Source organism: Natator depressus, chromosome 1, assembly GCF_965152275.1.
Source record: "Natator depressus isolate rNatDep1 chromosome 1, rNatDep2.hap1, whole genome shotgun sequence".
Taxonomy (NCBI): domain Eukaryota; kingdom Metazoa; phylum Chordata; order Testudines; family Cheloniidae; genus Natator; species Natator depressus.
In genome coordinates this window covers 205,852,310-205,865,836 of record NC_134234.1, presented here as the reverse complement: position 1 = coordinate 205,865,836, position 13,527 = coordinate 205,852,310, and the positions used below count along the sequence as shown (strand labels likewise).

The 13,527-nt window shown below is 44.4% G+C and overlaps 1 protein-coding gene across 1 annotated transcript in view; it reads left to right on the top strand.

Moving 5' to 3' along the window:
* MAN1A2 (mannosidase alpha class 1A member 2) overlaps positions 1-13,527 on the top strand; it is a 307,541-nt gene that overhangs the window by 278,929 nt on the left and 15,085 nt on the right. Inside the window, exon 11 of the mRNA XM_074975205.1 lies at positions 11,687-11,859. Coding sequence (XP_074831306.1) covers positions 11,687-11,859 — 173 coding nt within the window. The remainder of the gene's footprint in view (positions 1-11,686; positions 11,860-13,527) is intronic.

Sequence of the window (13,527 nt, the reverse complement as noted above, 5' to 3'; positions counted from 1 at the left end):
CTTTAAATTCTCTGGAAATTTTGAAAATCCCCTTCCTGTTTGCTCAGCCAGGCGTGGAGTGCTCTCAGCAAATCTTTCCAGGTGACCATGCCTCCACGCGCCAAGCGAGCCCCAGTATGGAGCAATGGCGAGGTGCTGGACCTCATCAGTGCTTGCGGGAAGGAAGCTGTCCAGTCCCAGCTGCGCTCCAGACATAGGAATTATGATACCTTTGGGCAGATATCAAGGGACATGATGGAAAGGGGCCATGACCAGGACGCACTGCAGTGCAGGGTTAAAGTGAAGGAGCTGTGGAATGCCTACCACAAAGCGCGCGAGGCAAACGGACACTCCGGTGCTGCCCCTGCAACCTTTCGTTTCTACAAAGAGCTGGACGCGATACTTGGGGGCGACCCCACCTCCATTCCGAGTACCACCATGAACACTTCAGATCCCAGTTCAACAAGGCAGGAGAAGGAAGAGGAGGAGCAAAGTGGGAGCAAGGGTGCTGAGGCGGAAGAAGACACCCCGGAATCCCTAGATGCATGCAGCCAGGAGCTGTTCTCAAGCCAGGAGGAAGGTAGCCAGTTGTGGCGGCCGGTGCTTGGGGAAGGACAAACACCAGAGCTGGTTCCCGGTAAGCGGCTTTTATTTTGGGAAGGAAGTTATTCGGTGCAGGCTCTTGGGGCGAGGAGGGTTAGGGCTGCATGCATGCCTAGATGCGGAATAGGGTGTTGATGTGCTCTGTCACATTGCGGTAATCAGCCTCAGTGATCTCTTCAAAGGTCTCATCCAGAACTTGGGCAATGCGCTTGCGCAGGTTTCTCGGGAGAGCCACTGTCGTCCTTGTCTCAGGCTAATTTGTCTGCGCCACTGTGCCGTGAGGGGCGGGGGAACCATTGCTGCACACAGGCAAGCTGCATATGGGCCAGGGCAGAATCCGCATTGCAGTAGAAGACCCTCCCTTGCTTCCCAGGTCACCCTCAGCAGCGAGATACCTTCCAGGATGAACTCCTGTGGAAAATGTGGGGACAGTGTTCAGTATAGGGACCCCCTGCCGCTGTTGGCTCTCCCGAAGACACAGAAAACCAGAGGACAGTACAGCCGTGAAACAATCAGTTACGCTTGACCCTGTGCTTACTCACCATTTGGGGGCTCCCGTGGGTTATGTGGGCTCACTTTGGGATGGGCAAATTATGCTATTGTGTAGACTGTGCTTGCCCTTAAGTATGGGGGAATCATTGCTCTTTCTGGTGTGAACAATGCTGCCTCTGTTAAGTGTTGCATTTTGCCATTACAGATGCAACCTTGAGATCTCAGCCGTCCGTGTTATCACCGGCTGAAAGACTCCAAAGAACCAGAAAGAGGCCACGTAGAAACAAGGAAGACATGTTGCATGAAGTAATGCAGCATTCAAGTAATGAAAATCAAAAAGTGCAGGACAGTGAAAGGAGGATCCACCAGCAGAATGAGGACCTCCGGCAGCAAAGCACGGATCGGCTGATAAGCGAGCACCAAGCGGACTCTATCCAAGCGCTCGTAGCCATGCAGGTGGAACACTACCGTGCCTGACCCCCCCCCCTGCAGCCCTTGTCCCCAGCCTCTTTCCCTGGTGCCCCCAGGTCACCTCCAACCCACTTTCTCCAACATCCAGGTTCTTATCTCCAACACCTGTAGCTTCAACACCCAGCCCTGAAAACGACGACCCTTACCCACTGCACTCAACCCCCATCACCATGCAGTATAGCCATCCTGAAGTGCAGCGCTCATTGCACAGCACTCCAGACAGGAATGCTGAGTATGAGAACAGGACATACACAAATCTGTGATTGTACCATTCCCCACCCCACCCCCTTGCCCTTTCTGTTTCCCAAGCAGTTGTGTTTCTTTTCAATAAATGAATTTTCTTTTCAATGGATTTTTTGGCTTTGAAAACATTCTTTATTATTGCATAAAGTAAAAGATACCTTAGCCCAAGAAAGAAACAGGCACTACAAGTCAGTGTAGCAAACACAGATTCCTACTAACATTGGAACCACTGCACTTCACTCCCGTGCAGGGCACCAGATACTACTGGTGGCTTTCAGCCTCAGATTGCTCCCTCAAGGCATCCCTAATCCTTGCAGCCCCGCGCTGGGCCCCTCTAATAGCTGTGCTCTCTGGCTGTTCAAATTCAGCCTACAGGTGTTGAACCTCCAAGTTCCATGCCTGAGTGAATCATTCACCCTTCCCTTCACAAATGTTATGGAGGATACAGCATGCGGATATAACCGTCGGGATGCTGTCATCGGCCAGGTCCAGCTTCCCATACAGAGAGCGCCAGCAGCCCTTTAAACGGCCAAAAGCACACTCCACAGTCATTCTCCACTGGCTCAGCCTGTTGTTGAACCGCTCCTTGCTGCTGTCAAGGCTCCCTGTGTAGGATTTCATGAGCCACGGCATTAAAAGGTAAGCGGGGTCTCCAAGGATCCCAATGGGCATTTCGTCTTCTCCTACGGTGATCTTCTGGTCTGGGAAAAAAGTCCCGGCTTGCAGCTTCCTGAACAGGCGAGTGTTCTGAAAGATGCGTGCATCATGCACCTTTCCGGGCCAGCCTGCGTTAATGTCAATGGAACGCCCACGGTGATCCACAAGCGCCTGGAGAACCATAGAGAAATACCCCTTCCGATTAACGTACTCGAAGGCTAGGTGGGCTGGTGCCAGAATTGGAATATGCATGCCATCTATCGCCCCCTGCAGTTAGGGAAACCCATTTGTGCAAATCCATCCACAATGTCATGTACGTTACCCAGAGTCACGGTTCTTCAGAGCAGGATGCGATTAATGGCCCTGCACACTTGCATCAACACGATTCCAACGGTCGACTTTCCCACTCCAAACTGGTTAGCGACCGATCTGTAGCTGTCTGGAGTTGCCAGCTTCCAGATTGCTGTAGCCACCCGCTTCTCCACCGTCAGGGCAGCTCTCAATCTCGTGTCCTTGCGCTGCAGGGTGGGGGCGAGCTCATCACACAGTCCCATGAAAGTGGCTTTTCTCCTCCGAAAGTTCTGCAGCCACTGCTCATCATCCCAGACTTGCATGACGATGTGATCCCACCACTCAGTGCCTGTTTCCCGAGCCCAAAAGCAGCGTTCCACAGTGGTGGGCATGTCCGTGAATGCCACAAGCAAACTCATGTCATATGCGTTACTTGAGTCGATATCATCATCAGAGCCGTCACTGTCACTTTGGATCATAAGGAATTAGTCGACTGCCAAACGTGACGTGCTGGTGAGATTCATCAGCATACTCCTCAGCAGTTTGGGCTCCATTCCCGCAGACCAAAAGAGAAGACAGAGCACACAGTACAAAAAACGTTGAAAGATGGCACCAAATGTGGACCGAAGCACAGGGATTGCTGAGATGCGAACCGATGCATCACGGGGCGTTGGGACAGGACCCAGAATGCCCCGCACCCCCGCCTCCTTCCCACAAGCCACAGTGCCAGAATGGGAAGAGGTGCTCTGTAGGATAGCTGCCCACAATGCACCACTCCCAATGCCCTGCAAGTGTCGCAAATGGGGCCACGCCAGTGCGCTTGCAGCTGTCAGTGTGGACAGACTGCAGGGCTTTCCCTACTGCGCTGTACAAAGGGCGGGTTTAACTCACAGCACTCTACATCTGCAAGTGTAGCCAGGCCCTAACTCACATCATTTTTATGCCAGCGTAACTTTCTTGACTTAACTGGAGTTACTCCTGATTTATGCGCCAGTGTAAGTGAATGTAGAATCAGACCTTAAGACTTTTATGTTTGGTCTTCTATGTCTATCCCTGACTTGTTTTCTAAATATAGTTTTGTGTGCAGATCATTCAGATGATCAGCCTCACCCTCTTGAAACATAAATTAGTGTGTGAAATCATTACAATTTGAAGTCACACTGGTGAATTGCTGTTTTCCATGGTTCAGAAATCCCATTTGTCATACCAGTGCTCTCCTGCCTCTGGCTAAAATGAACACTGGTGCATTTTTGCTGACTGTACAAGTTCACAAACAGGTGCAGATAGTACAGCAGTTCCAGCAGTTTGGTGAAATTGTGAATCAGTTTGAAAATGAAGACAGTGAAATGTTAAAGGCTATTAAATTAAACTTGAAGACTTTGAGGCATTGGAACTCAGTAGCTCTCAATTATATCATTGAACACCGATGGACACATTTATCAACCAGGATAGTCCAAATAAAGCTAGCCCTTTCCATTACCCCGGGTCTCTCATTGATAAGGGTATGCTGCCTCTATTTATAGCAAACACCCCTGGCAACCAGAAGTTACATAATCCCTGTTGTGTATTCCCTGAACTCTGTCCCCTCAGTATTAAAAGACCAAGCCTTAGAGATGGTGCAGAAATGTGTGCATGGGCCCCACAACCAGCACTTCATACAACTATTATGTAACTGAGCCTCTGGTTTGCATTTCATTTGCAGTTATAATTGATTTGTTAAGATTATGGTGGTCTGTATAGTTTTGACAGGTTTCAGAGTAACAGCCGTGTTAGTCTGTATTCGCAAAAAGAAAAGGAGGACTTGTGGCACCTTAGAGACTAACCAATTTATTTGAGCATGAGCTTTCGTGAGCTACAGCTCACTTCATCGGATGCATACTGTGGAAAGTGTAGAAGATCTTTTTATACACACAAAGCATGAAAAAATACCTCCCCCCACCCCACTCTCCTGCTGGTAATAGCTTATCTAAAGTGATCACTCTCCTTACAATGTGTATGATAATCAAGTTGGGCCATTTCCAGCACAAATCCAGGTTTTCTCCCCCCCACACACACACAAACCCACTCTCCTGCTACTAATAGCTTATCTAAAGTGACCACTCTCCTTACAATGTGTATGATAATCAAGGTGGGCCATTTCCAGCACAAATCCAGGGTTTAACAAGAACATCTGAGGAGGGGGGGGTCGGAAAAAACAAGGGGAAATAGGTTACCTTGCATAATGACTTAGCCACTCCCAGTCTCTATTCAAGCCTAAGTTAATTGTATCCAATTTGCAAATGGGAGTGGCTAAGTCATTATGCAAGGTAACCTAATTCCCCTTCTTTTTTCCGACCCCCCTCTCCCCCAGACGTTCTTGTTAAACCCTGGATTTGTGCTGGAAATGGCCCACCTTGATTATCATACACATTGTAAGGAGAGTGGTCACGTTAGATAAGCTATTACCAGCAGGAGAGTGGGTTTGTATGTGGGGGGGAAGGGGTGAGAAAACCTGGATTTGTGCTGGAAATGGCCCAACTTGATTATCATACACATTGTAAGGAGAGTGATCACTTTAGATAAGGTATTACCAGCAGGAGAGTGGGGTAGGGGGAGGTATTTTTTCATGCTTTGCGTGTATAAAAAGATCTTCTACACTTTCCGCAGTATGCATCCGATGAAGTGAGCTGTAGCTCACGAAAGCTTATGCTCAAATAAATTGGTTAGTCTCTAAGGTGCCACAAGTACTCCTTTTCTTTTTGTAGAGTTTTGGCTATCCTGAATGATAGTTTGCATCAGAGAACTGACACACTTAATAAAGCACAATCAACTGATCCAGTCAAGGGAATTTTCAAATAGTACCAGCAACCTGGAAACTGGGTCTGTTCTTATTGACAGTACAGTATAGATGGTACTTCAAGGTCAAGGCTGAGGGTATTTGCAAATCACTGTACTACAGCTTGCAATGTGCTCGCCGCTGTTTCCGTCTTTGGGTGAATCTAGAGCTCCATTCCTGGTTAAGTTTCATTTACACAAAATTCATCCAAATCAAAGGAAGGGAAAAATATGCTGAAGTAATATTGCATAAGCATTCTTGAGCATCATTATATTTAACTTCATTAAAAAAATCAGTGATAAAATTCTTTTAGATGTTTGACTTTAAAGGGCAAGCCTTCGCACAGCCTGGGGAGCTGAGGATCAGTCTGCTGCTTTTATTCTTGATTTCTTTGTGTTTGTGGTTCATTTTAGTGAAAGTTTTCTCTAGAGTGAAGATGTCTTGAGTTTATCCCCACATGCCATCAGCTACAATATATAAGCTATATTGCCAGCAAGAGACACAAGAAATAAAAAAGCTTTCCTACTCCAGCCACAAAGAGGTTGCACTCACACTAGTTCAGTTTTTATCTTCTCATTTGAATTTGTGTCCCCTCAACTTTTTACTTTTGACATCCCCTTCAATGTGGTTATAAGACTCTGACGTTTTCACTTCTGATGTCCCACCCCACTTTTTTGTGTTTGTCCATTTTTGCATGGGGTGATGTAGTCGAAGTGGATGCAGAATGAACTTTGTGCAGAAGGAATCATCACTGTAAATGGCAAAGAAATCGAGGAGGTTGACAAATATATTTATCTGGGTCAGGAGCTGAGCAGAGACAAATTATTCAAAGGGGAATGCAGTAGGAGGCAAAAGGCGGGGTGGGCAAGTGTCAACAAAATAAAGACGTCTCTAACGGATGATGAACTGCCCATGAAGAAAAAGAAAGAACTGTTTAACTCCACTGTTCTGCCAGCAATGATATATGGAGCAGAGAGCTGGTCAATGACAAAACTGGAGGAAGAAAAATTCGCTGTCACCCAGAGAGCAATGGAAAAGCAAATGTGTAAGACATCGCTCCATGATCATATGCCGAATGAGGAGATCAGAAGGCGTACAGAGGTGACCGATGTAGTGCAGGCAATGTATGACACAAAGCAAAAATGGGCGTATCATGTAGTCCACAAGCAAGACAATAGGTGGATAACCCACATCAGTGACTGGATCCCCAGAGACCACAAGCGACCACTGGGCAGACCGAAAATACCTAGGTCTCCTTGATAAGACACAGACAAACCAAAACAGCTTCTGTAAAAGAAAGTTATGCTTCTCTTATCATTGAGCTCTTTGAGTGTGTCAGTAAAATTGTGAATAAAGGAGAAATGGACTTTCAAAAAGCCTTTCTCAAAGTTTCTCACAGATGAGCTATTGAGAAAGCTGTATCTCTCCACATGACTACTTAAATTATTGTCATGGATTAGAAACTAGCTAAGAGACAGAAAACAAAGAATACAGATAGATGGTCAAATTTTCATCATGGCAAAAGTGGATGCTGACCCCAGGGATCAGGATTAGCATTGTTTAATATATTTAAACTCCCTTGGAAAAAGGGTGTACGATGGGTGCCAAATTTATAGGTGATACAAAATAATTCAAGATTGTTAAGGCTAGAAAAGATTGTGAGAAACTGCAGTGGGAATAGGCAACATAGTGGCAGATGAAATTCACTGCTGACAAATGCAAGTAATGCATGCTGGAAGAAGTAATTTCAAATACTCATTGACCTTAGTGGGTTCTAAATTAAGAGTAGCAACTCAAGACAGAACAATGAATCTGGACAACTCAATGAATCTGCTCAATGTGCAGCAGCAGTTAAAAAAGCAAATAAAATGTCAGGTTATATAAGAAAGGGGATAGATAATATTTTAAAAACTATTACATAAAAAAGCTACAGTAAAAGAATATTTCTTTTTTAAATTCAAGTACTCAGAACTTGTGAAATGCCAGATTTATGGTTGCTTGTGCACCTCATCCATCCATCCTGTGAACTGAATGATCCATCCTATGGAAAAAATAGCTTGTGATTACGTATTTAAATACTGTATCATAATGCATGGGCAAAAGGGGGTAGAACAAAGTTCTTTGAGCAACCATAAATTTAGCATTTCCTTACTTTTAAGTGCTTGACATTGCAACCTAAATAATGTTCATTTAACATTTTTTTTATTTAATTTCCTGGGTGTTTTAAAGGAAAAAGGTTAAAATAAATTCTCCTATGTGCAAGGTAACAACCTCCCCAATAAGTATTAGGGTTTCAATCCTGAGTCTTCTGGATTGCAGCACAAACTGTTACCATTTGAATTAGCTGACGGCAGGAGGAGGCTGTTATCCCAGAGTGGGGAATGAACCTCTAGGTCCAGGTGCTGCGGTCAGTGCGAGAGCGTCTGGCCTGGCCCAGCCCTTATCTCTAGCTCTCTCCCACCGTGGGAGTTGGGGGAGCTCTTGCACTATGAAGTACTCTCAGAGGGGGCATATTAAGGCCATGTGCTGGGTCTGGGGCAGGGGAGCCCAGCCCAACTCTGTTCTTCATCACACCCGTGCAGGGCAGCTGCAACTGCTTTGAAGAATGCATTGGAGAGAAGAGAAATCACATTCTATTCTTTTGACATTTCTCAGCAAAAGTTTAATGGAATTTTCATAAGAAATTTTCTTTCTGTATCCTGAGGACATTTCCCTGCCAAATATCAAAGGCTGTTACAAACAATGGAGGGATGAGAATTTCCTCAAAGAAATTATGGCAAGAATCCTTTATAATAGAAAGTGTTAGGAATTGTAAAACGGTGGATGGGTCACTACCAACTTCCCTTATAATAATGTCATCATATAAATCACAGGGCACCATCGTCTGCAATACTGTGTTCATTTCCTGTCACTCCATCTCATCAAAGATATAAGTAAATAAAGGCAATCGATTCGGCCAACAAAAATGATATGGGGCCTGGAGAAGTTTCTATGTGATGAGTGAAAACTTTGGAGGCCAAGCTCTATTGTTACACTACTGTTAATCCAAAGTAACTCAGTTGACTTTAGTGATCTTACTCCAGATGTACGCCAGTGTGACTTGGGGCATAATATTGTTCTATTTAGTATAGTGAGACTAATAAGGGACATGATAGAGGTATATAAAAAAAGAATGGTATTGTGAAGAGAGGGTATTTTGACCACTCCTTTTTATCTATTCAAATAACACAAGAGGACAGTCAATGAAATTGGAAAGGCAACAAACTGAAACCTGATAAATCAACCGGCAGAATGCACTGTCTCAAGGATACTATAGAAATTAAGAGCTTAGCAAGATTCCAAAAATGAGTAGACACATATGGATACTGAGAACACCCAGATTTGTGTTATATAGGGGTTTTATTTAATAAAGGACATAGACCTTTATACTTAAGAACATACCCCAGCCATTAACTGACAGAGTTTAGAAACTGTCTGTGGGCTGTTTATTCTACAGTTGTCCATGAGGACATTTCTTGCATCTTCCTCTGAAGCTTCTGATTATGGTAACTGTCAGTGACTTGGATACTGGATTAGTTGGTTTTATCCATAGTGGTAATTCCTGCCATTCCCAATAACACAAACTGCATAAGTAATTGATTCATGAATATGACTTCAGACAAGGTAGGGCCAAAGTAAGAGCAGGTACTGGCCCTGTTCCAAGACTGGCTATAATCAGATAAACAGACAAAGGAAATGTGGGACAGAAGTGATAGTTGTTCTCCTAGGAAATGTAAAATGACACTATATACTGAGGGACTGGTTCTGCAGCTACAAACTACTGAGGGTCTCTTCCTCAGTTTTTATATTAGAGGTCAGAAAGCAACATTGAAAACAAGAAAACATTTGGTTTTCCGACTCTTTCTTTCCTTTTCACTAGATAGTTAGTTTCTAGGCAAAATTAGGACTAAAGTCTCAAGAGTTAGGTTCCTAAATCCATACTTAAGCACATGAATAAGTGCCCTAATTTTAACAGTGTTGAACACCCACAGCTCCCATGGAAATCACCTTCACTTGGCTAAAGTCTCTTTAGGAGCCAGTCCTGTTATACTTTAATTCTACACTCTTGTGTGTTTCCAAAATCATTCTCTGTTTGCCCCCACTGCCTAGATTGAGGCCCCTCAATCTCCTGGACACCGAGATAAAACATCTGGATTTGAACAGTGTGTTAGACTATAGTAAAATATCGATGATGGACCCCAATACCAGATGTTTCTTTGCATGGAAGAAGGATGCTGTTCAACAGGATACTCAGTTTAAATTGTCTTTCCTCCTCTGCCGTGCCTTGAGTAGAAGCAGTGGTTCAAACTCCTGGAAGAGTTCATGAAAGAGGCATTAAAAGTCCAGCCAGATTGACACTGAGGCCATCTCATTTATTATAAGACTGTGCTGCATTCCATGTGTTGCCTTGATTCCAGATACAAGTGCTGGGAGAAGCACTCCCTGCTCTATTCTTCTTCCGGAAAGTTAAAGCACTCCCTTCAGATCCCTGGTCTCAGCTTCAGTGGCCACTGCAGCACCACGCTCCGTATCCTTCCTGCTCAGGTAATTCGGTTTCTATACGTGAGTCGTAGACGGAGCAGGTATTATACATCTAGATCCATAAGAGGAAACAGTTCCTTGGAGACATGTCCTCTCCTCCTGTGATGCCTAGAGAAAGAAGTTATGGAAGTAGCTATTTGCAGACACTGTGCCCTTGATCCGAGACAGGGGCCAACCTGCTCCATGCAGCAAAAGTCTCATCTTGCAAGAGTCCTCTCAGAAGCAGAGAATAGAGCAGATGTGATGGTGTTTCTTCTGCAGCAGCAGAACATCAAGGGGTAGCCTTTCTGTAGAAGCATTACCTCTTTGTGTTGTTGTACCCTTCCCCCATTGGGCACCCAGCTGCCAACAGAATAGTCAGAGTTGTGGTGAAAATTCTTGGGGTGTCCAATAAAAGAGGATGACATGACCGAGGTACTTTAGGATTTAATGAACATCATACTATGAATACTATGTAGGCATGTCATTTAAAACTGTATGTATGATAATGCTTATGCATGGGGGAAGAAGTAAGTTTGAGTTATATTTTGTCTGCTGCACATGTAAAAATATTGTATTCTTTTCTGGCAAAACCTACCTACACATCAGATGCAGACAGAGTGTAGCTCACAGGTCATATGCACAGCAGGGCATTCTGTCATGTAGCCTGCTGCTCTGCCATTTGGATCAAGGTGCAGTGTGGTATCCTGAGGTCTGTTGTCTCCAGTAGCTGCATCTTGGTGTGAAAGCTAGCACTTCAGCAGGCATTCTATTTTGAAGAAACACAGCCCTCCAAATCCTGGCAAGATGCCGTTATGGCCTCCTTTATGGCAAAGATTGTGCACCCCTGGGGTTCACAGATTTTGAAATATAACAGAATATTTACTGCCTTGTTATAAACCCTTGGAAATAAGTTGATCTGTAAAGCACCTCAGCTTCTATGGCCTAAATGCACTGCCAGAGATCCTAGATCAGTGGTGGAGAATGATGGTCTAGGGATGGTCTGACGGCGAACCGCGGCCACTGGGAGTTGTGGGGGGCTGTGCCTATGGACGGTCAATGTCAGCAAAATGTCTCATGGCCCGCAATCAGCTTACCCTGCTGGGCTGCATGCGACCCGTGGGCTGCAGGTTGCCCACCACTGGCCTAGATGGAAATACAGACTATCTGCGATGATGATTCCTAATTCACCTTCTAAGGCCTTTTCCCATCCTGCCATATTAGATCAATAGAATGTTAAAAATGTTCCTGACCATTTTTCTCATGTATAGCAAGAACCAATCTGTCTCACTTTAATTTTACCTTATAACTGAATGTGTTAAAATACTTATATTCTTAGTGTTTTATTAGTTTCTAAGAGGACTACTATTCTCCTGTCAAGATAGGTAGATTTAACACAGGGATCGAATACATTATTCATTAGAAATATCAGAAGCCTTGACAATAGGAAATATTTATGAGACTGTTCAAAGAAAAGCTAGATTTTGTTTCTGATTTATTTGCATGCTTTGTATAACTCCCTCCCCCAAAGATTGGAAAGGAATAAAGTATTCCTGTTCTCTTTTCTCTCTGCAGCATTAAAGCTGGGTCCTGAAGCGTTCAAATTTGATGGTGGCCTAGAGGCCGTGGCAGTGCGGCAGAATGAAAAATATTACATTCTAAGACCAGAGGTGATCGAGACCTATTGGTATATGTGGAGATTTACACATGATCCCAAGTACAGGCAGTGGGGCTGGGAAGCAGCACAGGTAATTGCTGATTGGCTCAGTCAATATAATTATTCTGCTTTGTTCTTCTGTAGCTCTTTTCACCCCCAAACAATTTCCAAACAATAATTTATTAGTCATCACCAGCCCCTGTAAAATAGATTGGTGGTGTTGGTGGTGGCGATTACTATTATTTTTCCTGTATAACAAATGGAGAAATGGATGCATAGATAGGTGATCTGCTCAAGGTTACACAACAAGTGAGTGGCAGAGTTGGCAGTAGAGCCCAATAACCATGACACCCAGGCCCTATTCTAATCAGTAGAATCTCAGGCCCAGTAAGGGTTTCTCTGAGACAAGCTTTGGAGGTTTTAGCCCCCAGTGTTTTCCTGTGCCTCTCTGTGTGAGAGGATACCAAGCTCTTCCTTGAGCTCTTCCCCCAGTTTTCAGGGCAGCTTCTTCACATGCTCTTCACATATGTCAGTGTGGATCCCACTGTTGGTGCACATGCATTTTATGCATGTGACTGGATTATTTTTGCTAGCACTGTCCTTTGGGGCTGCACTGGCTCCCATAAAAGGGCATAAAGGGTGGGCGGACACAACTCTCCCTCAGTTCCCTCTTACCACCCATGGCAGTCAGATGGAACCTAGCAGTGTCCTATCTGCTAGCAACTCTATCATGGTCTATCTTAATCTAAACTTCTGAAATTCTTCAGACCAATCTTCATCCCTTTACCTTCAACCTTTTGGACTCAGTAATCCTTGTCCATATTGAAATCCTTCAATCAGACCTCCCTGAACAACTTCCACCCTCTAAACAGACCCTACCCCCCACATACAGGATCATAAGATGGCAGACTCAAAATCAGTGGGCTTCAATCCCTACCCATCATGCAAACTAATCCTGCTTAAAGATGGGCACAGCAGGTGCCTTTTCTGCCTGGATGAACCACACTTTCCAAGCGGGTGCTTTTCTTCTCCACTAAAACCAGAAAATTGTGGGATGTGAAGCTCAAGCTCCACCTCTTAGAACAATCTGTGAGAAAGGCATTGGACCCAGAAAATCTGGGTTCAAGAACCCCCAAAACCAACCAAACCTGTAAACTCAAAGTCTTGTCTCTCTCACCAACAGAAGTTGGTCCCATAAAAGATATTACCTCCCCCACCTTTTCTATATAATAAAATTGTCAAGGTTTTAGAACACAGACCATCGAGATTTCTCTCATTGGTCCTTTTAGCAACTACACATTGCAAACATTTCAAAGTATGGCCATTATCCCTATTACACTATAGCAAAATGGAATCACGTAGTAACTGTGTGGCCTAGTGGAAAGACTAGTGAACTGAGACTATTCCTAGCTCTGCCATTGGCCTGCTGGGTGACCTTGGCAGGTCACTTCATCGCTCTGTGCCTCGGCTTCCCATATGAAAAGTGGGGATAATGTTGTGAAGTTCTTTGAGATCTACTGATGAAAAGCACTATATAAAAACGAGGTCTTTTGATTAGTACCTAGCTGCAGTAGCATATCAACTGCAAGCCTAGGTGAGAACTACACCTGTCTAAATGACCACTAACTCCTACCAACTAACATTTCTTTTTCAATTTTAAAAAACCTAAGAAATTAAATGGTAATCTTTGTTAATGCAGAGTTAAGGTTGCCTGGTGATAGCTTGTGCCCTTGCAGAATGGTGAGTTCAGCAAAGGTCA